The 23,398-nt window shown below is 44.2% G+C and overlaps 1 protein-coding gene across 9 annotated transcripts in view; it reads left to right on the forward strand.

Moving 5' to 3' along the window:
* ntng1a (netrin g1a) overlaps positions 1-23,398 on the forward strand; it is a 90,997-nt gene that overhangs the window by 61,994 nt on the left and 5,605 nt on the right. For 4 of the 9 annotated variants that reach the window (XM_081696550.1, XM_081696551.1, XM_035531199.2 and 1 more), the window contains 4 exons: positions 5,920-6,092; positions 13,148-13,174; positions 19,527-19,694; positions 21,535-21,669. In XM_081696550.1, coding sequence (XP_081552676.1) covers positions 5,920-6,092; positions 13,148-13,174; positions 19,527-19,694; positions 21,535-21,669 — 503 coding nt within the window. Of the gene's footprint in view, positions 1-5,919; positions 6,093-13,147; positions 13,175-16,228; positions 16,274-19,526; positions 19,695-21,534; positions 21,670-23,398 lie in introns of all 9 variants that reach the window. The other 5 variants (XM_035531196.2, XM_081696552.1, XM_035531197.2 and 2 more) reach the window with 5 other exon arrangements.

Below are 23,398 nucleotides of genomic sequence, written 5' to 3' on the forward strand. Positions count from 1 at the left end.
TGTACAGCAATAACACTGAAGTGATTCTGGGGATGAAATCATTTATTTTGTTCTAGTGAATCAGCAAATATGCCACAACAATTTTTTTTTTTTTTTTGCATGGAGAAATTGTAGTGACTGTACAGGTCTTTGGCTTCTACAGCTTCTACTCCAGCGAGCTTAGCTCAGTGACACTGGCAGAAGAAGGCCTGGGTGTGGGGCAGTGCCTAAGGGGTAGTTGGCATTCAGAGTTCTTCCTAGAATTTTGTCCCACCCACCTGCATTGGCCAGTTATGTCAATTCAGCAGATCTAGTTATTTAGTCAAAAGTGGTACAAAATCACAGCATGACTTGGGTTTGGAGTTTCCATTTTTGCTGGCCAAAATAAATTCAAGCATGTTGGTGGAGTGAACAGGCCATTTTTAAAATGAATAAAAGTTTTTTGGCGAACAACAAGCAGGTAACATGGGATTAAAAACAAACTGGCTTTTGCTAGATGCTCTTCGTTGCATTTTCTCTCTCTGTCCTTCTGCCAGGTGAGAACAAAACACTTCTTATTCTTTGACTAACAAACACCCTTTGATACGTTCAAGGTTATGAAACAAGAGCTCACATAGAGAATGCATTGTTTTTCCTGCCAGAGAAAGTATCTCTTGAGCTGGTAGCAGGTGGACCCATCCAATTACCGACCATGTTCTTACCTGCTTACAAGACAGAAGCACTCCATGATTCAGTATTCACAGAAACCTGAAAATAGCAGACAGACAGGCAGGCAGGCAGGCAAACAGACAGGCACACAAATGTATGCATCAATCTAAGTAAGAAAAATAAAGGTTTTTTTTTTTTTTTTTGTTAAGCAGCATACATACCTGAGATATTACCCTCAAACATAAACATTATCATCATGGCATGAATTCTCTGCCCCTTGACTTGTTTTTTAACCTAATTTCAGATCAGATCAGATTGTCTTAATTCCTTTGAGACTATGGCTCTTATTTGACAACATGATCAAGCAACTTGTGTTTCCTTTGTTATGCCTTTAACAGCTTTTAGTTGCACTACTGAAGTTATTCTATTGACTTATTTTATTTTAAAAAGTTCTGAAAACAGAAAAGTTGTTCTATTTGTCTTTAGATGACCTTTTTACTGATGACTTTTACAGACACCTGGAGCATGACACTTGAGCCAGTAAGGCATTTTTGTGCTGTCAGAATCACAATTCACAGTTCTCAAAAACCCCTTGCACAGATAGAGCTGTTTAAGTGGATTATGCCCCACAGTTTACTGAATTTGTTGAGCATTTACTGAATCTGATGTAGCACAGTCATACGAACTGATTATGAGAAAAGTAGAGTAGAAGAATATAAAAATACATTGCCATGAGGCCCAATGTTGGCAAACTCACTCCTGTTTCTTTGCCAACACTTTTTCTTTCCACTTAGCTCAAAGACTAATTGGTCTAAAATGTGACCTTTTTCCTGTTTTTAGTGAAATCATCAATAAATAGCTGATCATGCCAAAAGGTACACCCAGTCTACCAGATAATAGTGATCAGTGTTCTACAACTCTTGTTGATAAACAATACCAGGCATGATCGTATATGTGTGGGTCCATGACTACTGAGATTAGACTCATCAGAACTATTTTTGGTTATTTATTTATTAGAAACATTTATTTGTTATACATTTAAGTACATTTAAGGGCTAAATAGCTCATCTGTTTTCATGCACAATTTGTTTGTTCGGACACTTTCTGACTACAGACCCCTCCTGGCTATTTAGATATTTTTGGTTGAGAAACCCAGCAGTGACATTGACACATTAAAACTCCAGCAAGTTCCACTACCACAACACTACCATGCCCGTGTCACTGCTGAATGAGTCAAGGTGTGCCTAATAAACTAGTCTGTGAGTTCTCAGAACTAGCCTGAGAACGAGGCACTTCTTGCTAAGGATGGTGATGGTGAATATAAATACAGTACCTCCATGCGCAATCTTTGGAATAAATCGCTTTGGGCAATACGCTTTAGTGCTGAAGTGTCTAACGCCAGTTCTAACTCCAGCAAGCCAACGAAGTGACTTCCTTACGGCAGGAGCGGTGAAAGGCTGAAGTTACCGCTCACGCCGTGCGAATGCTGTAAATCTGAAAGCCTCCGTTTATCCGCGGCCCGTTTATCCTCTCGTTAACCGTCGCCGCGTCTTTGAGTCTGTTTCAATTTGCCACTATGCAATGGAATCGGCGGCCGCTGTTATTTCCCCTCCATTACCGCTGGCTTGTTTTCTTTATGGGGCTTTTTATATGCTGACTCGAGCAAAACGCTTATTCATAGCGTTTCTGTGACCCAGTTCACTGTGTTACAATAACACCTGCACGTTTGATTAAATTTAATTGCTCACTTATTTAGTGTGCTTAAGCGCCGCGTCGTTCTGACTCCACTCATTTTGGTTGGATCAGCAAGCCCGACTGTGTGTGTCGGCATCATTCTGCGATAATCGTTATTAATTACCTACTGATAAGCGCGTAGATTGCGGCAGAAAAGGCGAAGAGAGATTCGTTAAATTACCGGTTTCGCTGCCAGCCGCTAAATCGCTTACTTTGGTCCTTTTATTTCCCCCGTCTGAGCCGTCTGCCTCCTTATAGTCATGGAGGCTTCCATTATTGTAGAGGTCACAGACTTTGTGCTCGAGGCTAGCACAGAGGCAGGCTTACTTGGCAGTAGCGCAGCACCAATTTCTGTAGAAGATAAATAAATTACTCCACAACAGCTCTGTCTCCTGTCCTTCAAGGAGAACTGGAGAACTTTTTGCCTGTGAGAGGGAGAAGGGAGGGTCTGTGAGGAAATGAGATGTACAGCATTGATCTCCATTGTACCACATTAGCCTGTCTGAGCAATTGGAACACACTGCCTCCTGGGTATTCCTGTGAATACGTACTGTGACCTACAATAGATAGACATTGCGTCTCTCAATGGGCCCAAGGCTGTGTGTCTCATTGAAACTTACAGACAAATACATGTGCATTTATTATAAATACTGTGGTGGGGATATCTGAATGGAAAACACAGTACAAGTTCTCCACCATTTCCAAATGAAGACATAAGGTAAAGGTGTGGAAGCCCACACATATGTAATTGAAGTCTGATTACACTTTCTCTTCATTGCTGCTTTGGGCAGCTCCAGCTCCAGATGTCAGCATCCGTCTCCCTTAGTGACCAGACTATAACAAAAGCTTTCCGTCACCATTGGCAATGTAGCCATGCCAACGGTAAAAAAGATAATGGGTCGGCGGCATGTCTCCTTCATTAAACCACTGGCACAGCCCGGTCATGTAGTGAGCTGATGATTAAAATGTTGTTACCATTCAAGGGGCCCGAAGGTCATGCCATAAATGGCACCTGAGAGTATGTGAAGACCTCTCTCTGAATGGAGCTTACAGAGAGACCACACGTCACCACTGACTTTGTTGTTCTGGGTTCACTTTTGTTTATCATTACTAAAGGGAAGCTATAAAATACTAGTGGTAGCATAATTAAATTTTGTTTTGTTTGTGAGCAGATTTTGGATGGATATCTTTATGAATCTTCTGCCTTTACAGAAATATTGAGCAATCTTTAAATAAGATTTTGATATTTACGTTATCAGTGTAGGCATAGCCTATGGGGGGAGGAGCTGTGTGGAGAACAGGGTGGCTCCCTATGCCCTCTGCGTAATGACATGTAAATGAGGCCTTTTTGGAGGAGAATGCCCTATCGTTTATGCGGTGCGTGTACACCTGGAAGAGCTGAGTTCCATTTTGTCTTCGAGAACGCACTTCCATGCATCATAGCTGTACACATGACTCTCAGCTATGTAGCAATAGTTTTTAATGACTGTTCTCAGCATTCTTATTGGATGTAGGCTATTACACACACACACACACACACACACACGCACACACACACACACACACGCTAGAGAAAAACAGCATTAGTCATGAGCTTCCTGTGCGCCGTAATTGGACATCAACACACAGATGAACCTCAATCTACATCACGGAAGGCAGATTGGTTTAGTGGAATTGTTTTCCGAAATTGTCATTATTTATCTTTTGGGATTATTCTAAGCATCTTAGAACTGGATTCTAGCTGTTACCAAATCACCATGATCGCCAGCTGTCATGTTCTCTCATTCTCCTTCTCTGATGCTCTCTGTCTCTGTGTATATGTGTGTTATCGAAGGTTCATGAAAAAGACTCTATACAATATACATAATTTTATATATGGTATCTTAAGCAATATTTATCCACAGTTCTCAGACAACACTGACTAACCCTGACTATGCCACAAGGAATTCCACGTTAAACTGAATCTGAGGTCTGAGTATGAATCGTGTGACTGTATTGTTGTCGCTGGCCCGAGTGCCGGTGGGCGTGGAGCAGGACGCACAGACTCCCTCAATGTGAAACATTTATTAACATAAAACACGTAGAACGGTGTCACACACACAGCATTAACGACAGACATGACTTTAATTAAACACAGGCTATAGTAACATCCAACAATGACTACATACGCACTTACATACATCAGCGAACAAACAATGACCAACGGTGAGGCACGCACTGACGGAGGTTTAAATTGACACACATTAACAGGTAAACCCGTACAGGTGCGTGCCTTCACGGGGGTGTGGCTACAAACATGGGTGAACCCCCCTGCATGTGGCAGACTGTACCACGTGACTTGGGGGGGGGGGGGTGTACCATGACAGTGACAGGGGTGCACAGGTGCATCAACCCCCCCCAACATCCTGTCCACACCACCTGTTTAAACAAAGCATCCCCCCCCTATCACTGCTCTCATTTGTGCATGGACAGAGAGCTGCTTTGGAAAGGCATTTGCTCTGGGCCCGTGGCCATGTGAGACGAATGCTTTGCGTGCTTTTAAAATCGGCACTGGCCAAGGTGAGCCATCAGCAAGCCAGGCAGAACCATAGGGAAGCTGGTCACACCAGGAGAGAGGTTCAGTTAAACCTGCAGACGATGTGAGAATCTGGGGTGAAATGTTCACATTTGAAATCCATGTATAACATTTCCACTGCACACTTCTAGTCTGGAGTGTGTTTCAAATCAGGTGTCAAAGCTGGCATGTAGATGGGCTACTGGATTTATTACCATTATAAAGCAGATCTGTGTGATCTAGTAAAGGAATCTGAATGTATGATTTTATATAGTGTGATATGTTGAAAAGGGCTTTAACAATGATTATCCTTTGCCTTGTCAGGCAGGTAGGTGTGCTGTGTTATAAGCACATGTGCTGGCAGTACGAAAGCATTTAATCTTCCTTACTTCCTCACTTAGCTTGTGATAAAGCAGTGTTTTTTGCATGGCCTTGTGGTCACTGCCTCATCTCGTGCCGCAAGCCTCTTCGTTCTGCTCTCACACTCTCCTTTGCTGGGGTTGCTTTCAGCTGCTTGTCAACTGCTGTTCTTCCTCCCCCTGCAACTGTGACCTCAACACAATTATGCCTTTTACACTGGGACAATTATAAATAAATATCTTAAATATTTGCAGGAAACCAAAAGAGAGAGAGAAAGTGAGTGAAGAGAGAGACAGAGAGCTAGAGAGGGACAGATGGGGAGAAAAAAAGGGGAGAAAAAGCGAGGGAGAGACAGAGGGAGAAAAAGAGAGTGAGGGAGAGAGACAGAGAGGGAGAATAGCAAAAATAATGTGGATTTTGAGATCTTGTCATTGTGAACTGGGTTTGAAGCCCTTTAAGAAGCTTTAGACCACAACCACATACTGGTATACATTTAGTTGAAATGCAAATAACTTCCAAGGTCACTTTGGCCTTGAAGTGGAGTTTTCAGACAGTTTTCAGGAGAGTCATGCTGCAAGTTAAAAAATAAAAACGAGAGACTTTTTGAGTTCCATTCTTTTTCTCCCATTTTCTTGTTTTGACAGGTGTAAGTGCAACCTTCATGCCAACAGCTGTGCTTTTGACAAAGAAAAGCTGAGCTGTGAGTGTGAGCACAACACCACTGGACCAGACTGTGGACGGTGCAAGCGGAACTACCAGGGGAGAGCCTGGAACGCTGGTTCCTATCTGCCCATCCCCAAGGGAACGGCCAATATCTGTAAGTGACGCCGCAAACACCCACCCTCCATGTCTCATTCCACATACACACTCGCACAACACGCTAATTCTGCGCACATGCAACAACTTATTCTGTGTGTATGTGTACATGCACTTGTCTGAACATTTAAATGCACACGTTACCATTTGGCCCCTGAAGGACCCAACAATGCTGTCCTGCCTTGATGAGAGGTGTCCTCTCTCTTCTCCAGACCCATTATCCTACGTCCTGCCTTAAGGCTCAGAGGAAAGGGGATTCTCATCAGGATATGCTGCTTATTAACCATGTCGCCCATGGTGACGATATACAGCACATATATTCCGTGATTAAAAGCCATGCAGCATGTAAGGGTCTTGTTTTTATCATCGTATCTCCCTCATGAAGCACAGCAAGGGTCACATCTGGTAAAAGTCTGGATGTTGACAAGGCAGGTGTGGGGTGCTAGTTTTTATAAAGCTAGTGTGGTCAAGGGACTGCTTAATGCCTGCCCAGGACGATCCAGATGGCAGGAGACACTTCAACCGTCCAAACGGCAAACTAGCCCAGAAGAAAACTAACACTGTTAAATGCAGACCATATGCTTCTGGGACACACATTATACAGCCATTATAGATATCATAGAGGTTTGGCTGCATTCCTGCACATTTCATCCAGGTCCAACATGTGGACATCTTTTGAATCAGGAATGTGCCACATTAAAGGCTGTTTTTATTATTATTACTATTTTAGTTGCTGATGATATCATCATTTTTGCCATGGAATCTCCTGCCGCATAGAGGCGGGACGTTCTGCTCCTTGTTGCATGCTGCACAGCTGCAGGACACTCCCAGCTGCAGGACACTCTCCAGGTACTGGAGAACAGCCAATGCTGGTTTTGACTGACAGGCCATTATTAAAAAAATGTCAAATTTCCCATATGCAGAGAGGACGCTGGCTGCAGTGCTGAATGGCTGGTGCCTCAGAGAGAGCTCCTTACCTCTCTGTTGGGAGGCCAAAATCCATAATCTAATAATGGCAAAAATGCCTAGACTAACACTCTCGTCAGACTCACAGAATAAAAATAATTCACGTCTCTAATAGAAAAAGGGTCTCTCCTCAAGCTTGGTGTAATTTTAAGATCAATCACAGCCAATTGTTTGACTCCATTTTTTTTGGGAGGGTCCACTGCTCGGGTGCCATATGGCAGACCAACGGAATTAAATGAAGATAGAAATTTTATTAAGATTTAATGTGTTTTTATGATGTACATCAAATTGCTCAGTGTGGTGAGGGTAGAATGTGGCTGGTGCCACCGATAGTGAAGAAGAGATGTGTGATAGGAAGGGCAGAGAGCAGGGTATTGCTGTGTGCTGCAAGACGCCTGCCCTAGACACTGGCTTTGCTGGATACTCCATGTTGGAGAATGTGGAGGAGAGCGATCAGCCTCACAATGAGCTGCGACAGCCCATTTCTGCCACCGAGAGGAAGTTAGGGGAGTTCCCTGATCCCTCTCTGTGGGGAGAAGGGAGGCTCCGGGCCGAACGCCACCAGCTTCTGGCAGATATGACGGGATTTACATCCACTTGATGGTAGTAGCCAAGTTGGTCCTATGTGATTTTTCTAGTAGAGTCTCATATCCTGACAAGTCTGCAAGGATGCAACTGTTCCAGTATCAAGTAAAATTCAACAGCCCCAAACTGATAATGTTGCAAAAAGTGGAAGAAAGAAATAATTTAGTTTCAGTTGGTTTCATTCGCTTAATGATAAAAGTGCCTATAAAAAAACAATAATAAATATATATATATATATAAAAAACAGATAGATAGATAGATAGATAGATAGATAGATAGATAGATAGATAGATAGATAGATAGATAGATAGATAGATAGATAGATAGATAGATAGATAGATAGATAGATAATGAAATACATTAAAACCAAGACGTCAGTATCAAGAAATAAAAATCAGCAGATTTTTAAACCCATGATGCTACTGTGCCATCCTAACCCTTTTCTGGACTTTGTGTTTTAACAGCTTTAGTGTTAGACTTTAGATTCCATGACCCTTTTTCTTCACAGTTCAGAAATAGCTCCGCCAGTATTGAATTTTGTTGCCGATGTGTTTCAAGCCCTGTACCACTCACTCCACTCTCCTGATGCTTGTGTCCTAACAGGATTAAGCTGCACATGCTGAACTCTGAACCAAACGGATGTACATCTGTAAATGACTCTTGGTGAAAGCGTGCGGGCAGAGGCGTGTCTTTGGGGGTCATTTGCTCACGGCTGTTTCAAAATACAACACGCTGTCCCAAACACTCAAGTGCCATAGAGCATATAAGCTTTTCTTTCGACTCACTGATTTTGCATCCATTTACCACGTGATAATTGTGCGGCACTGTGCGTGGCGTTTGGACTTACTGGATCCACCGGGTTAATGCTGTGGCTCTCTGCTAGGGAAAAACACCAGACAGAAGCTATAGGAGTTAGAAAAGAAAACTAACTGGCATATTTTAACATTCAGAATTCCTTAGAATTAATTAGCACTCTATGCATCAAGTGCTCTTATTCTAACTAAATCATTATTGCTTTGGCTTTTTTCTTCTGTAGATGGCATTGATCAGGATTTAAAATTGCTTCATCAGTGACAACACTTTAAAATAGTTGTTTGAGTAAATATCAGCCAGTTTGCATCAGGAAACCCAAAATGAGCAGTTCTGTTTTCATCGCCGGTTCCGCATGGCCCTGTTGATTTCACGTTGAAAGTCACTGACAGCCAACACTAATACAACATAGAGCTAAACTCAACGTGCCTCGGGGGGAAATCATCTAACGCTTGGTTTGCTTGAACAAAGCCTGACTAGGAACGATCTCCTGCCACCTCTGCAGATGACAGTCACAGTAAGAGTGAGAGATTGTTCACCACGGCATGGTCTGCAGCTCGGGGCTAGCTGTTTTAGGTTTTAATTAGCACACATTAGAGCAGAGAGACAGATGCGAGGGTGCTTCCTGGAACTGCTGGGTGAATGGTGCCATATCTGAAGGCTGAGAACAGACCAGATGTATCGCACCATCTGAGGCGTTCCCTCGTGTTCCACTCCCACCTCCACTCTCCACCTCACACTGCCTTTACTGTGATGGATGAGAGCAAAGAAAAATAAAACAAAACACAGAAGTCTCACAACAGAAAAGAGAGCAAGAACAAAGGAGCTGAAAAAGAGTTGGAGTTAGAGACTGTGAGAGTGTGTGAGAGAGAGACAGAGGGAGAAAGACAGATAGAAACTTTTTCTGTCGCTTTACTGTCATTTAAATTGTTCCTGGGGAAAAAATAGATCTTATTCTGTTGAGAAAGTAATTCTGACTGTAATGAACAGCATCTTCCGTCGCTGTCTGCAACACTCTTGGGATACTCTATTTATTGCCTTCTAAAAGGCCAGGTGGCCATCTTCTCTTCTCTTGGAATTGGTTGCATCATTTCTGTTATTTTATTATGCAGTTTATTCAGTTTAACATTTCCACCTACTAACAACCCCCCTCTTCTTCTTCCTTGTGTTGTATGTTTGTTTGGTTCCATTTTAGATTTGAATATCCTTTATCTACTGTTCTCTCTCTCTCTCTATCTCTCTCTCTCTCTCTCTTGCTGTCCCTCTCTTTCACCATCTCTCTCTCTTTCCCTGTCTCTGTCTCTCTTTTTCTGTCTCTACCGCCCTCTCTCGCTCTCTCTCTCTGCCTGTCTCTCTCTCTCTCTCATACTCTCTCTCTTTCTCTCTCGCTCTCTCTCTCTTTCTCTCTCGCTCTCTCTCTCTCTGCCTGTCTCTCTCTCTCTCATACTCTCTCTCTCATACTCTCTCTCTCTCTTTTGCTCTCTTTCTCTCTCTCTCTCTCTCTCTCTTTCTCTCTCTCTCTGTTTGCTCTCACTGCTCCCCCCTGAGACCCATCTTGTTTACTTGGCTGCCTCCACATCTTGCTCCGTGTGCCAGCCACGGTAATCTCTCTTTCGAATATTTGTTTCTTCCATCTGAGGCTTTCCCTCCCAGATGCACTCACATCCCTGGAATCTTAACCGAGCTACAGGCACTTTTACGCACTTGCCACCTTCAATCCAAATCCATTCCCCGTTCTTCCCTAGAAGTCACACGGCTCACAGAGATGGTCACTGTGGCCGATGAGCTGTAATTTCACTCCAGAGGAAAAAAATCCTATGGAATTGCTTAAACTGGTCCTCGATGTGGATCGGCTCACAATCCCCCTCCATTGCACCCAAACCGGGGCTGCCGGTTCTTGTCACAGTCGGTTGTTGCCAAAGGAAGGATGATGGATTGCCAGGAGATGCTTGTGGTCTGGGAAAGTAATTACCAACTTTGCCCGGGGTAGAAATTTAGGAGATAAGCGTTCTGGATTGTCCAGGTGGATGGCGGGAAAACAGATGAGACACGGTGAAGGTCAGGATATGGTTTCCCCAGACACGCTATAATGAGGCCAGCAGATATTCAGCTATCATTTCAATGACACAAGCAAAAACAACAGAAAAAGTCAAAAACAGACACCATTCGAAGAGAAAGTGGCCTCTGTCTCACTCCAGCCATAGGTGGTTAATTGGCAGACTGGCTTTCCAATCAGAAGCAGGAAAGTCATCGCAGGCCAGTGGAGTCCCCTACAGCAGGACCACTTAGCTGGGGGGGGGGGGGGGGTTGGGTTGCCCGGGGAAACTAGGACAGTTCAGGCTCTTCTCCCTAGCTGGGTTAATTGCGTCCCATCAACCTCTGGGAGAGATGCTGAAAAATGAACTGTCAGCAGCACATGTGTTTGGGCCTGTGTGGGCATGTAATTTCTTTCTTTCTTTTGCCTTTCTTCAACATAGATGTCTTTTTGTGGTTGTCAAGGTTCATATAGCAATGTGTGTTGTGACAACATAATTGCAGAGGGAAAGGAAAAAGGTGCTCATTACGTTACTTATGATGGCGTGATTTTGACACTGTCAGAGAAACAGATTGTTATCTATGCAAAGTACATGTTGGGAATAGCAACATCTTTCTAGATGTTTTGTTTTTTTCTCACTGCGCGTGTGTCTGTGTGTGCGTTTTCATTTCTGCGTCTGACCAGCACACTCACAGACATGTACAAACACACACACACACACACACACACGCGCTGTGATGACCATATAGGGCCATAGGGGTAGTGATGATAAGAATCAATGAAGTGTGGAATAAACACAGGCTGCCTAATGCTTTGCTGTATCAGCCAGTGCAATCACATCAGGCAGATCCAGCAGGTACTCAAGACAGGAGACGGCGTTGAGTGAAGAATAATCTAATGATGTGATACGTGATATTTAAAATTTGTCTCCAGGCCAAAGACTGTCCACTAAGAAGGAACCAAAATCCCCCCCCCCCAACACACACACACACTTACTCAAGGGCTCATGTTACTTTGCAGCTAACCGGAAAACGCATACAACTACAGTCCTGCTAAAAGCGCGGCAGGCGCGGAGTTGAACAGTGTGGTTCAGAAACAGCTCACACAATGTGGGTCTCTTGTTCTGCTGGGAATGTCCTGGATTGTATTACAGGTGTTGGAGAGCAGCACACAGCAGCTCTGCATGTGTTTCTGCATGGTCAGCTGCAGGATGCTTAGCTTATGATTTTGTCAAAATTTCTCCGTCAACACTGTAGCACTGTAATGGCCTAATGGAGTGATATACCTTTACATCAACACCAAGACTTGGGCGTATTTCCATGTCACTCTTTCTGTGGCTGGATGAGGAGTTTGCTTTTATACTCTCTGCTTGGCCTCGACTTTAACAAAAGATTCAATTCGCCGGGGTCTGCCCGTTGACCAGCACAAGGCGGACTGAGTCTCTTGGAGCTGAACACACATTGTCCTCTAAAGGGTGTGATGGACAGACCTCTGTGACATTGCTGTGAGACAGGCTGCTTTCAGGAGAGCACCAAGGCAATGAATAACCGTGAAGGCCTGGATTTATCTCTCTCTCTCTCTCTCTCTCTCTCTCTCTGTATATATATATATATATATATATATATATATATATATATATATATATATATATATATATATATATATATAGACTGTGTACTGTATATATCCGTTCTCTTTATCCATCTTTTCCCACTCCTAGAACATCGGTGGTCTTCACTGTCTGGCCATGTTCTCTGCTGGGGAATTTGTCAAGGCCTCTTTTCGTTTGTCAAGCCCCTCCCCAGAGTTAAAAAATTTAGCTCTAACTGCCCCCCATTTAGCCACCTGCCATGTGGCTGCATGAGCTGAACACACCTCCTCCATTCTTCCCCGCCTCCGCCTCGGCACTTCCTCTGTTCTGGGTGGAAAGCGCTTCACCCGCACTGCACCGATCAGGCATCACGCGCCTGCACACACATCCTCTGCTTCACACTGCAGAGAATGGCGGTGGAATATCGCATAGTGAACTCCTGTATTTGCATCTGCATTTCTTTGTGTTCGCTTTGTTTATTTATGGTTCTCTTTATTTGTATTATCCTTAAGATGATCTCAGCGTGAAGTGTTTGCCATTTTCTCTCTCTCTCTCTCTCTCTCTCTCTCTCTCTCTCTCTCTCTCTTACTCTGTCTGTTTTTTGACAGCTGAAGAGCTGTGTTTGGGTTTGGCGCATGTGGTTCAGAGGTAAAATAAACTACTGATGTGTATTAGCACGGCAAAGCTTTAGAGGCAGAGAGGAAGTGAGCTAGTCCACATTTTCTCCTCTAGGAACCATCAAACAATGCATGCTTGATTCAGACTACTGGGTAAGGAGACTATACCTGCAGCTGTATAGTAGTTTTATTTATGTGCAACAAATGGATGTTGGGTTGTGCGGGAGTGTATGGATGTTGTATCTGTAAAATATTTTAATGATGCTAAATATGAATTCCAGATAATTAAAATCACACTGTTGGATGCTATGAGATGTGTGAAATGTGCAAGCTACTCATTATGACCTCAAAGTGGCTCATGTGTCTCAGAGTAATGTGCTCTCTCTCTCTCTCTCTCTCTCTCTCTCTCTCTCTCTCTCTCTCTCTCTCTCTCTCTCTCTCTCTACTCACAGGTGTTCCAAATAACATTGGTCCAGTTAGTAAGTACCTGAAACCAAAGCCGAGAAAGTACAACATACCTGCCTCTGGTTCACCATGCCCTGTCACTTGGTGTCAATCATTCATTTCTGATTTAGATCGACCAGTCACGCCTAACTGGGCCATCACAGGTGACTGGCAAGGTTAGCTCACTTCCTAAAAATCAGTCTGATCATGTGGGCAGTATATGAAGCAGTATACATACAAAACATTTTTTTTTTTTGTTCTTTTTTAACTCCTCCTGATATGTATTATAAATAAATGGCACATATGCTTATTGAATCCCAGGACCTCACCACAAGTAAGAAAAGGGAAAGGTCATTTTAATATGAGCAATGCGGCAGTTTGCAGGATTATCTAGTCCAGCGGGGCCTCAGGAGCCAGGAGGCGGTTAGAGTTACTGCTGCAGGGAGACACGACAGCAGAACAGGAGCCAGAGAAATATTGAACAAGTCAAAGTGCATGGAGAGCCCAGCTGTTTCCACATCCGGCCCCACTCCCATAGGGCTTTCCGGTACCTTCTCTGCCGGGTGCAGGAACACACAGGTCTTCTCTGCACTGACTATTGTCCAATTTTGAAGGATTTTTTGTGTCTTTTAGGTCCTGAACATCACTCAGTAATGATTCTGCTCCTGTGTATCCTGTATAATTATTTGCATTGTGTCAAACGGTGTGGACCATGACTGGTCTATCCCTAACCTCAACCAAAATTTTGATTCAGATATAAGAGAAATGAATGTGAGACCAAGTTGACAGTCATCCATTCTGCCAGACTCCTCCCCCTCCATAGCTTTGTGTCACGCTCTGTGCACTGCCTGCTGCATGCTCTCTGCATGCTCATGTCATGCCCGTACAGTGCCTGTGTCCACAAGTCATCCCCGTCGCTCCCACATGTGCCGCGCCCTTCACTCCCTCTCCTCATGACTGCAGCACAGAGAGGACCTGCCCGTGCGCCAAACAGCCACACCCACCAGTCAGCCCGACACAGAAAGAGGATCAGGGTTGGAGTTACAGAGGATTGCTGATCAGTGTCCTTAACAGACTGTGAGACTGTGTGAATGACACGGCAAAAAAAAGAAAAAAAAGATTCTCTGCTGTTTTTTCTAAGATAATTGAATTCTTTATTGACTTTTCTCAATTCTATCTCAAGTTTATTAAGCTTGCCGAGACCTGCCTGCTGTGGGCATTAGGGCAAAATTAATATTTTAAGGTGCAATTCTGGCTGTGTATGATTGCATTTTATTAAAGGATCAGCCCTGATGAAATTGCATCACTCCTCATTTATCTGATTCTATTTGCTTTTTCCCCCCAACAAAACAATTAATAGAAACAGGTGTGGCAAGCTTCAGAACTAATTGGCTTCTAATACACAATGAATGTATGTTATAGCCCTAACCAAATCCCTGGCCCAGACCTACAGGCTAAAGGAACTGGAATGATTATTATGTGTTGGAATCATCATGAAACAGTGTGTCAGACTGATAAAAGCTCTGGAGGGTGTGCAGGGTCATGTGCGTCCTCTCTGTCAGACCTTCTCACACATTTACACATTCTAAAAGAAAAAAGAAAATCCATTAAAACATTGAGGGGAAAACATACAGCGTTTCTGTTCCCTCTAGATTAAACCGAAGACCTCCTTGCAAACCCATGTTTACCTGCATCCAGCTTTAAAGCTGTTGTCACTAAACTACATTAATCGAGTCTCAGCAAATGTACGGATGGTCTTGTTTCATCTAAAACAATAGGTAGTAATAAAAAAAATATATTTTTTTTATCATGAAAAATATATTTTCCTCCTATATTCAGTGCATGTGGAAATAAATGCCAGAAACAGAAACAGCTGTTTTTATATAACAGCAATCAAATGGAAGGGAAATGCAAGCTTACCCATGAGGGTTGTTGATAAGTCATAATGTCACTTATCAATAGAGAAACTAGCACCTTATTATTTCTTTTAAAGTATTTATTTATGTTGGTTTCCTCATGGTGTGCAGATGGAGCTCGAACTGAATAAAATCAAGCATTCCTGCACTCTTTGTCAGATAAACAACAGCAAACCCTTTCATCAGGACCATAACAGAAGCCATATTACTTTGAATAGCTCTTTTAGAAACTGCGTCTTGTGTTTCGTCCCTCCACTGGTGCTGGTGAGCATGCTCAGTGAAAGCCCTCCAACAACACACCACCACCGTGGGCAAGGAAAAGACACTACCAAATCAAAGATAGTCAGATGTCCGCCCAAACCCACACAGGGATTCTTCCCTCTGCAGTTTTTCTCCTGATAAAACACACAGCGAGATGGGCTATAAGGCAGCACACACTACCTCCCTCACTCTGAGGGGGTGCTGGTGGATGTCGTGGGGTAGGACTTTTTTTCCTGCTGCCTCTGAGCCCGACAGCAGGCTGCTTTATCCCCGGCCGTCCAGCAACCCCACCATTTCCTTACCCTGTGGGGGAAATGAAGAATTGTATGTAATTATGAGGCTGCGCAGTGCACTCTGTCAGAAGGCCCCTCAGTGTTCCTCACATTGCTAATTCACTGTAATTCTTTCTTCCTGAAATATAATTAGACATTGACAGAATAAGCAATTTGATGAATTTAATAAAGTGGCACTGAGAACCCAGATTTCTATATTTAGAGGCACAAAGTGTGTGAGGCATGTCGAACATTTCCCAGTGTAGTGAGCTCAAGTAGTATCCAAACACACCCAGCCGAGGTTTTTGTTTGGTTCTTTATTGCTGTTAGTAATCATACCATCCAGTGCCAAGATAATGATGAAACATGCACAATTACATACAATCTCTGGAGGTCGAGTGTGCGTGTGCGTGCGTGCGTGTGCGTGTGCGTGTGTGCGTCTTCTTGGATGCATCAATGCTTGATCTCTGTCAGGCTTGGTAGTTCTCTGTTGTGCAAGAGAGTTATGCAGAACCCAAGCATATGTGTGTGCAGTTGTCTCTGTCTCCACCTGGTCAAACTAAGATCCATTGTTAGTGCATTTGGTTGATCCCAGATGGAGTCACTCTAACCACTCCTCATCTCTCCCAATTGCATACAGTCCGGCAGAATGTTTCATCTCTAGGTGTTGCTAACCGAAACCAAGGTAGGATATACTTCTAACTTAGACCAAATACTGTCTCTTTATTTTTGCCCCAGATCTGCCCAGCATAGCCATCTGTAGTCTGCACTGAGAGTGAAATGAAATCACCTGAGATTCAGGCTGCCAGTGTTAGGGAGGCTCCTCGATGCTGAACTGTCAGGCTGAAGCACCAAATGGACAAACTTGTTTTTGTTTTCTCCTGTTGTTTCTCTTACATATGACAGACTTTGACAAGTCTGAAAGCAACACTAAGATACCACAGCTGGGTGTAAGGCAGCTATAGGATGGCTCCCCTTATACGGTCCACGCACACGCACACGCACACACACACACACACACACATAGCAGTCACACACTCTCGCTTGTTTCAGCAAACTCTGATTATCTACTCCACATTAAACATGACACTATGACTCTTGATCCTTTCTCAACTCACGCAAAGATGGAGGGAGATTGATTTCAAACAATGGCAAATTAATCTCTTCATGCAAATGTGCTACAGCGAATAAAATTGGAGACGACCGGTTGGACATCATGGGCTCTATGTGTTAGGGTGTAGGGGTAGATATAGGGTGAAGAAACGTAGGGTGAGAGTTTTTTATGATGAAGGACCATTATTAAGGTGTGCACTGAATATGGAGGGGCTGTGAGATTCCTGCGTCTGGGATTTGAGGGAAATGTTGGGCTTCTGCATATGTTCTAAGAAGGTTAAAAGACACCATAGAGCTTCCACACTCGACCAACAGCAGAGCTGCTACTCTGGGAGATGTCATGTTTAGAAAGGGCTTTATACCTCTTTGTGTTTTTCAGCCAGTGCTGATGAGACAGTACTGGGAACCCCTCCTAGCACCGAAGAAATCAGTCAGTGATTGAACTGGAAAAACATGCAGGGTGTAGGAAAGGGAACTACTCAAAGAGGACAGGTAGCATGTAAGCAGTACTTTTTATTACATTAAAATTGCTCCTCAAGTTGCTTTGTCAACAATGTGTAAGAGAGGCAGGACGCAACGTGCCCTCTGTAAGAGAGACGGGACTCAATGTGCCCTCTGTAAGGGAGGCAGGACTCAACGTGCCCTCTGTAAGAGAGGCGGGACGCAACGTGCCCTCTGTAAGAGAGGCGGGACTTCTGCCAGTCCCCCAGCCTTTTCCCACCTTAGCAGCCACAGACCCTGTTTGCCCCTGCTATGGGAACTTGAACTAGGCCATTGACCTGCACAACACAACTTCCTCATGGTTCTCAGTTCCCCACAGTTAGTATTCCTTCTGAGCTAACACAGTCTGAAGCAATTCCAAAAGGGCTCCAAAGCTGAATTGACTGTGTTATAATGTACAGAATGTGGGGTTTTCTGGACATTGGCATTGAGAACAATTGACAGAACCATAAACCAGTGATTACTGATGGAGAGCCTGGAGACTTACCTCACTACAAAGTACTGGTACTTCCCACCTGCCACATCTGGTCCACCCAAAGAAACATTCCCATCCAGCGATTACCATGGGTAATCATTTCACCATGTTTCCGTGCACTTTGCCTGGGAAAGCTTTAACTTGAAATGCACTTAAAATAGAATGCCAAAGGAAGCTGTTGATCTCTTACTCAGTACCTAACAGTGGACTTCCATTAGGAAGGAAGGAAGGAAGGAAAACTTTCATCTTTTGTACTGACAAAGGTTGCACTGTTCATGTTTTGTGAATGCAGCCAAAGCTTAATGTTTCACTGGCATATCTAGGAATATCCTGGTTTTGGATTCATCCCTATCTGGAACACTAAAATATTTTTGCTTATTTGATTACTTAGATTAATACATGGCTTCTTGAGATGATCAATAGTGTGCCTGATATATCTCCTTCATGATCTCCTCCTGGGTGACAAATCCTCAATCTGTAAGAGCAGTAGCTAGCCTGTGACCTGTTGGAGGAAAAAGAGAAATGACTTCCACTTTGCACTGTACTATGAACAGTGTGTGTGTGTGTGTGTGTGTGTGTGTGTGTGTGTGTGTGTGTGTGTGTGTGTGTGTGTGTGTGTGTGTGTGTGTGTGTGAGGCCTGGACAGGCTGCTGAGAAGGCCTGCTCTCAATCCAGACCCGAATAATGAGAATGGTGCCTCAAACAGAGCTGGGGGTTGTGGGGTCTGAACAGGGTTCCCCAGGAGCCTGGCAGGCCTCTGGCAGTCCAAGCTCCCCCTATGATGGCGTTAGTGGCTGGAGTATTGGATCAGCAAAACCACTCTTCCACTTACAATTTCATGGGACCTAGCATGAGTCAGCTTGAATGAAAGTTTATGAATTCCTAAAGTTAGACCTACATTTAGTAGTCATAACCTTTTTCCAGCCTTAATATACACATCTAAGAAAGATACTCTTGCTCATAGCAATTCCTACAAATACTTGTATACTTGGATCTGTTGGGATCATGGGATCTCTTCAGGGCAAACGGGACATATCCCAGTGTTGCCGTCTATGATGGGAGACTCTGTGTGTTTGATCCATCGCCAGACAGAAGCTGCAGCCAGGCACTCTGATCCAGTCCTACTCTAAAAGTGGGACAAACTGGTGCAAGTCCTCAACAGCCTTTTTATTGTTATGTTTCATAGAGAGGAAATAGGTGGCAAGTTATTTCTCATACAGATGCACAATTTTTCATGGTACATCTGACAGAGTCAATACTGGAGAAAAAAAAACTGAACTGTTACAGGTCAGTTTTTTTTTTGGTTTTTTTGCAAAGCTGGGATAGTCGGTAGTGGTACTTCAGTTCTGTCTGTGACCTGGAAAGCTTTATTTTGGGGTGTAAGAAATGTAGGCTATTGTTATATATTCTCTTCTCTCAATGTTCCAGCTCCACTTAAGAGCATTTTCCATCTTTTTTTAGACAACAATCCACCACTGAAAAAAGAAAATCTAATATGAATTTGAAAACTATGTGGTGGCTAGGTTGAAAATGACATTCTCTTGTGAATTTGTGTCATTTAATTCATGCATCAACATGTTCCTCTCTTTTCTTCGTCACCATCATCATCCTCCTCCTCCAGCATTGTGTGTGCTTGAACCAAAGCTTATCGCTAACCAACATGCTCCCTCATGACTCTTAAGGTCACCTAACATCCAGTCCTGCAGGCTGCGTTCATGCCAGCAGTTGCCATCTTGCTGCTAAGTGCAAGCATGCCATAGTGCCCTTCACGCACATGCCGTCGAAACACACACACACACACACACACACACGGCTTAAACACAGCCACATTTCTCTCCCTTTCTGCAAGACTGCGAGTGTTTCGGCCACTCCAACCGCTGCAGCTACATCGAACTGTTAAATACCGTCATTTGCGTGAGCTGTAAGCACAACACTAGGGGGCAGCATTGCCAGCTGTGCAAGCCTGGCTACTACCGCAATGCTTCGGCCGACTTGGACGATGAGAATGTATGCATAGGTCAGTGGCCCCGCCCATCTCACTGTCATCCACACAGCTTAGTACTTTCTTCTTTCACCCCGCCCATGCATAGGTCAGTGGCCCCGCCCATCTCGCCGTCGTCCGTACCATCACCCCGCCCACCGTTGCCATCTGTCCTATCCTTATTCCGTTCTCGCTGCACTGTAGCTGTCAATGCCACACTTTACGCCCACAGCTCTTCGCACACATACACAAACCTTCGTTCGTCTACGTCCGCACACGTATACCTCTATAGGAGTGTCCCTTAGATCGCACATATAGAACATCTCACATGTTTAAGACTGAGATGACCTCTTAAGCTTTGTAGCATGAAAACTAGTGGTAAAGAAACCAAAGAGAACGGGGCTGCTTTGCCACACAGAGAGCCGTTTTCTCACAAACCGCAAGGCCACAAGGGTATTTAGCATTATTCTCACTTAGTAGGAGAAACAGTGAGAAAGACAGGTGCATGAGGGATGGAAATAGAGATGAGACAAGGGACGGAGGGAGAGAGAGAGAGAAGAATGGAGGAAGGTGAGAGAGGAACAGGGGAAGAAGGAGGGAAGCGCGAGAAACCAGACATGTGAGTGAGGCCCGGGGTCAACCATCGCACGTTTGCAAAAGTTGTCTGGGTGAGGTTCCGCTAGGAGTAGCAGTGGTGTCAGCCAGAGAGCAGCCCATCTGGGATCTTGTTACAGCCCAACACAGGCCAGCACAGCACCAGGCTGGATCCCAGTACAGTCTGCACAGCCCCCTATCACCCCTGTAACAGGACTACATCTGGGACTGACAAATCGTACCATGTAAGCCAGGAGCAACTCAGAGGACACATGAATTAGTGTGATAGCTTTTATTAATATGGATTTTTTTTTTTAATTTGTAGACTGTATGTAGTGCACTGCAAAGTTGAAAATAACCTAATATATTAAAGCTAATGCACAGGTTTGTGAGTGAAGTCATGCAACAAAATCTTTCCTCATGGGGTTGGGCATTTCCTGGTTGTGTCTAGTAGTATTTTCAGATATCTTTCTGAGCTTTTCTGTATAACCTAAACCTTAGCAAAAACCTCAGGATCACATGATTCAGGGTCACAATAAAATCTATTGTCGTCATTCTGTAAATGCACTTCCATTCCATCCATTTCTCTTTAAATGTGCAAGACTATTTAAATGTGTCATGTTCCTGCATCATGCCGTACTTCAGTATGTAACTGGTTCTTCTCTACCATGAAACACCCTAGATCTCAGTCCCACTCCTGCTGAACAAGGTGTATTGGACATGTAAGCGTTTTCCCTGCTCTGACACACCTGCCTTATTACAGAATGATAATTAACCTATGAGCTGGCTCATGTGTGTTGGAACAGCTGAGAACACATGTGCGGTGCACAGCGGTCCTCATGACTGGCACTGCAAACCCCTGATAGATGACAGATTATCAACTAAATGTCTTTTTAGTTATATATACTGTTATATATTACACTGGGAGTCAATATGAACTTGCACAGTGTTCTACTGTATAGTGTGTCAGCACCCTCGTGCTCTGAGCAGCCCCTGTCCACTTGCCTTTCTCTACCCAATTCCTGTGAGATGGTAGCCAGCGCAGCATCCACTGTGCTCGGCTGTGATGATAACTGTGTAGTTTGTAGGCTGCAAACATGCTGCAGCTCTTTTGATCCTGGGAGGCGTCCCGTGCTGGAGACACGCGGCATAATTCATGAGCCGGGCTGAACTGAAGAAGCAGCACAGGTCTCTCTCTCTCTCCCTCTCTCCAGTGTGTGTGTATACGTGTGTGTGTGTGTGTGTGTGTGTGTGTGTGTGTGTGTGTGTCTTGTTTCTACAGACTGTAATTGTAATCCCTTTGGTTCAGAGAGCGATCGCTGTAATGGCACAGGATATTGTAAATGTAAGGCAGGAGCGACAGGCCTTAAGTGCCATGAGTGTCTCCCCGGATATTTATGGGACCATGGCTGCAAATGTAAGTAAAACCTCAGGTCTGACTTACAGTGCACGGCTCTGCCCTCTCTCTCTTGCTGTCTCTCTATCTCTCTCTCTCCTTTCTTTCTCTCCTCCCTTCCATTTGTGGCTTTTGCTTGGTCCCTCCTGGCATGAGCATGTCTGCACTTTTGGCACTGGCATAGACTCCGAAGTGAGATCCGGCCCCTGACCTTTCATAGGAGCAGAGAGTATTGAGCCAGTAGCCCCTAGCCACTAGCCACTCCCTTAATATCCTTCAGGCAGCAAATCAGCATCCCTCAGCTCCTGAACACCTGGTTCAGGTGTGACCTGTAATATTGCAAGAGTACAAACTGGCTGATGGTGTTCGAGAACAGCATTGGGACCTTCTGCTTTCAAGAGCTGCAAGCTTCTTCCATTCTGCTTTCGTTAGCAGCGGCTGCGGTAGCCAGGGCCGTGGTGTGTGCAGGCAGTCCAGAGCAGGCATCCTTGCATGCGTTTGTGTGTTGTTTGTAAATTCAGAGCAGTCAGAGACGGAACAGCTGAGCTAATATTTGAGCTACATGGGCAGAAGCCTGGGTTAACAGGCAGCAGCTCAGCCAGATGCTCCATCTGTGTATCAGCGCACACAAACCCACCATCACCGAAGTCTGCTAGTTTTTGCATTCAGAGCATTCTCACTGAATAATGGACCAGAACCCTGAATTTGCAATGTTGCGGTAGAGTTTGTGAGGACCTCTTGCATGAAAATGATTTTTTGTGAGGTTTGTGCAAAGACTCCACTGTCTACTGTCCTTGCAGCGAAAGCAATACAGGTCAGAGCATAGAGACCAAGAGACGCTGTACCTGCGTACGACTACTGGGAGGTCACTCAAATGGTCCATTCACACAGGTCCTTCTGGTGGTTCTTTTTCTAAGGCTAACTGCCAATGTTAAAATGTGTTTGTTGGAGAATGTTTGATCAGTATTTGTACACATGGAGTCCCATTTAATGTGTAGCCACAGGAGGGGAGAATGAAAGTAATTATCAGGATTACACTCATACACACAAACACAGACACAAACGCAGTTAAACACAGACACACAAAGTCAGATGCAGACCCATGCAGTCAAACACAGACTCGTGCAGTCAGACACAAACGCCCACACAGTCAGACACAGGCCCACGCAGTCAGACACAGGCCCACATAGTTCAGGACAGACCCACACAGTCAGACACACATAAGAACAAAACAGGGACATGATCACATGGCTATAATGGTGACAGACCTTGGGGCTCAGTTGGGAATAGAGGTGAAGAGAGGAGGAAGTTATGAAGTGTGGATCCACTTGCAGTATAGAGGGGTGACAGACAGAGCTAGATGCAACACTGCTCCAATGATGAGGAAACCAGGCATCATTCCATGATAATAAACATCATGGGTTAACATACATCCCCCTTACACATACACACACAGAACACTGATTTTCCTCACTCATGGTCCAAAATGTTCCCATTCATTTCAGTTTGAAGTAAATGCAGTGAATGAAGATTAAAGAGCAAATGTTCATAAATAAATAAATACACACACACACACACACACACACACACACACGCACACACACATACTGCCTGGCCAAAAAAAAGGTCCCCACCTGGATTTAATGAAGCAAATAGGTAAGAGCCTCCCATTGGATAATCACCGCATGGGTGATTATGTTTCAGCTGGCAACAAGTTATTTAACCCTAACTGATGCAGTGAGTAGTTTCT

This window comes from Electrophorus electricus, chromosome 14 (assembly GCF_041902795.1).
Source record: "Electrophorus electricus isolate QZ-2024a chromosome 14, ASM4190279v1, whole genome shotgun sequence".
In the NCBI taxonomy this organism is placed as follows: Eukaryota; Metazoa; Chordata; class Actinopteri; order Gymnotiformes; family Gymnotidae; genus Electrophorus; species Electrophorus electricus.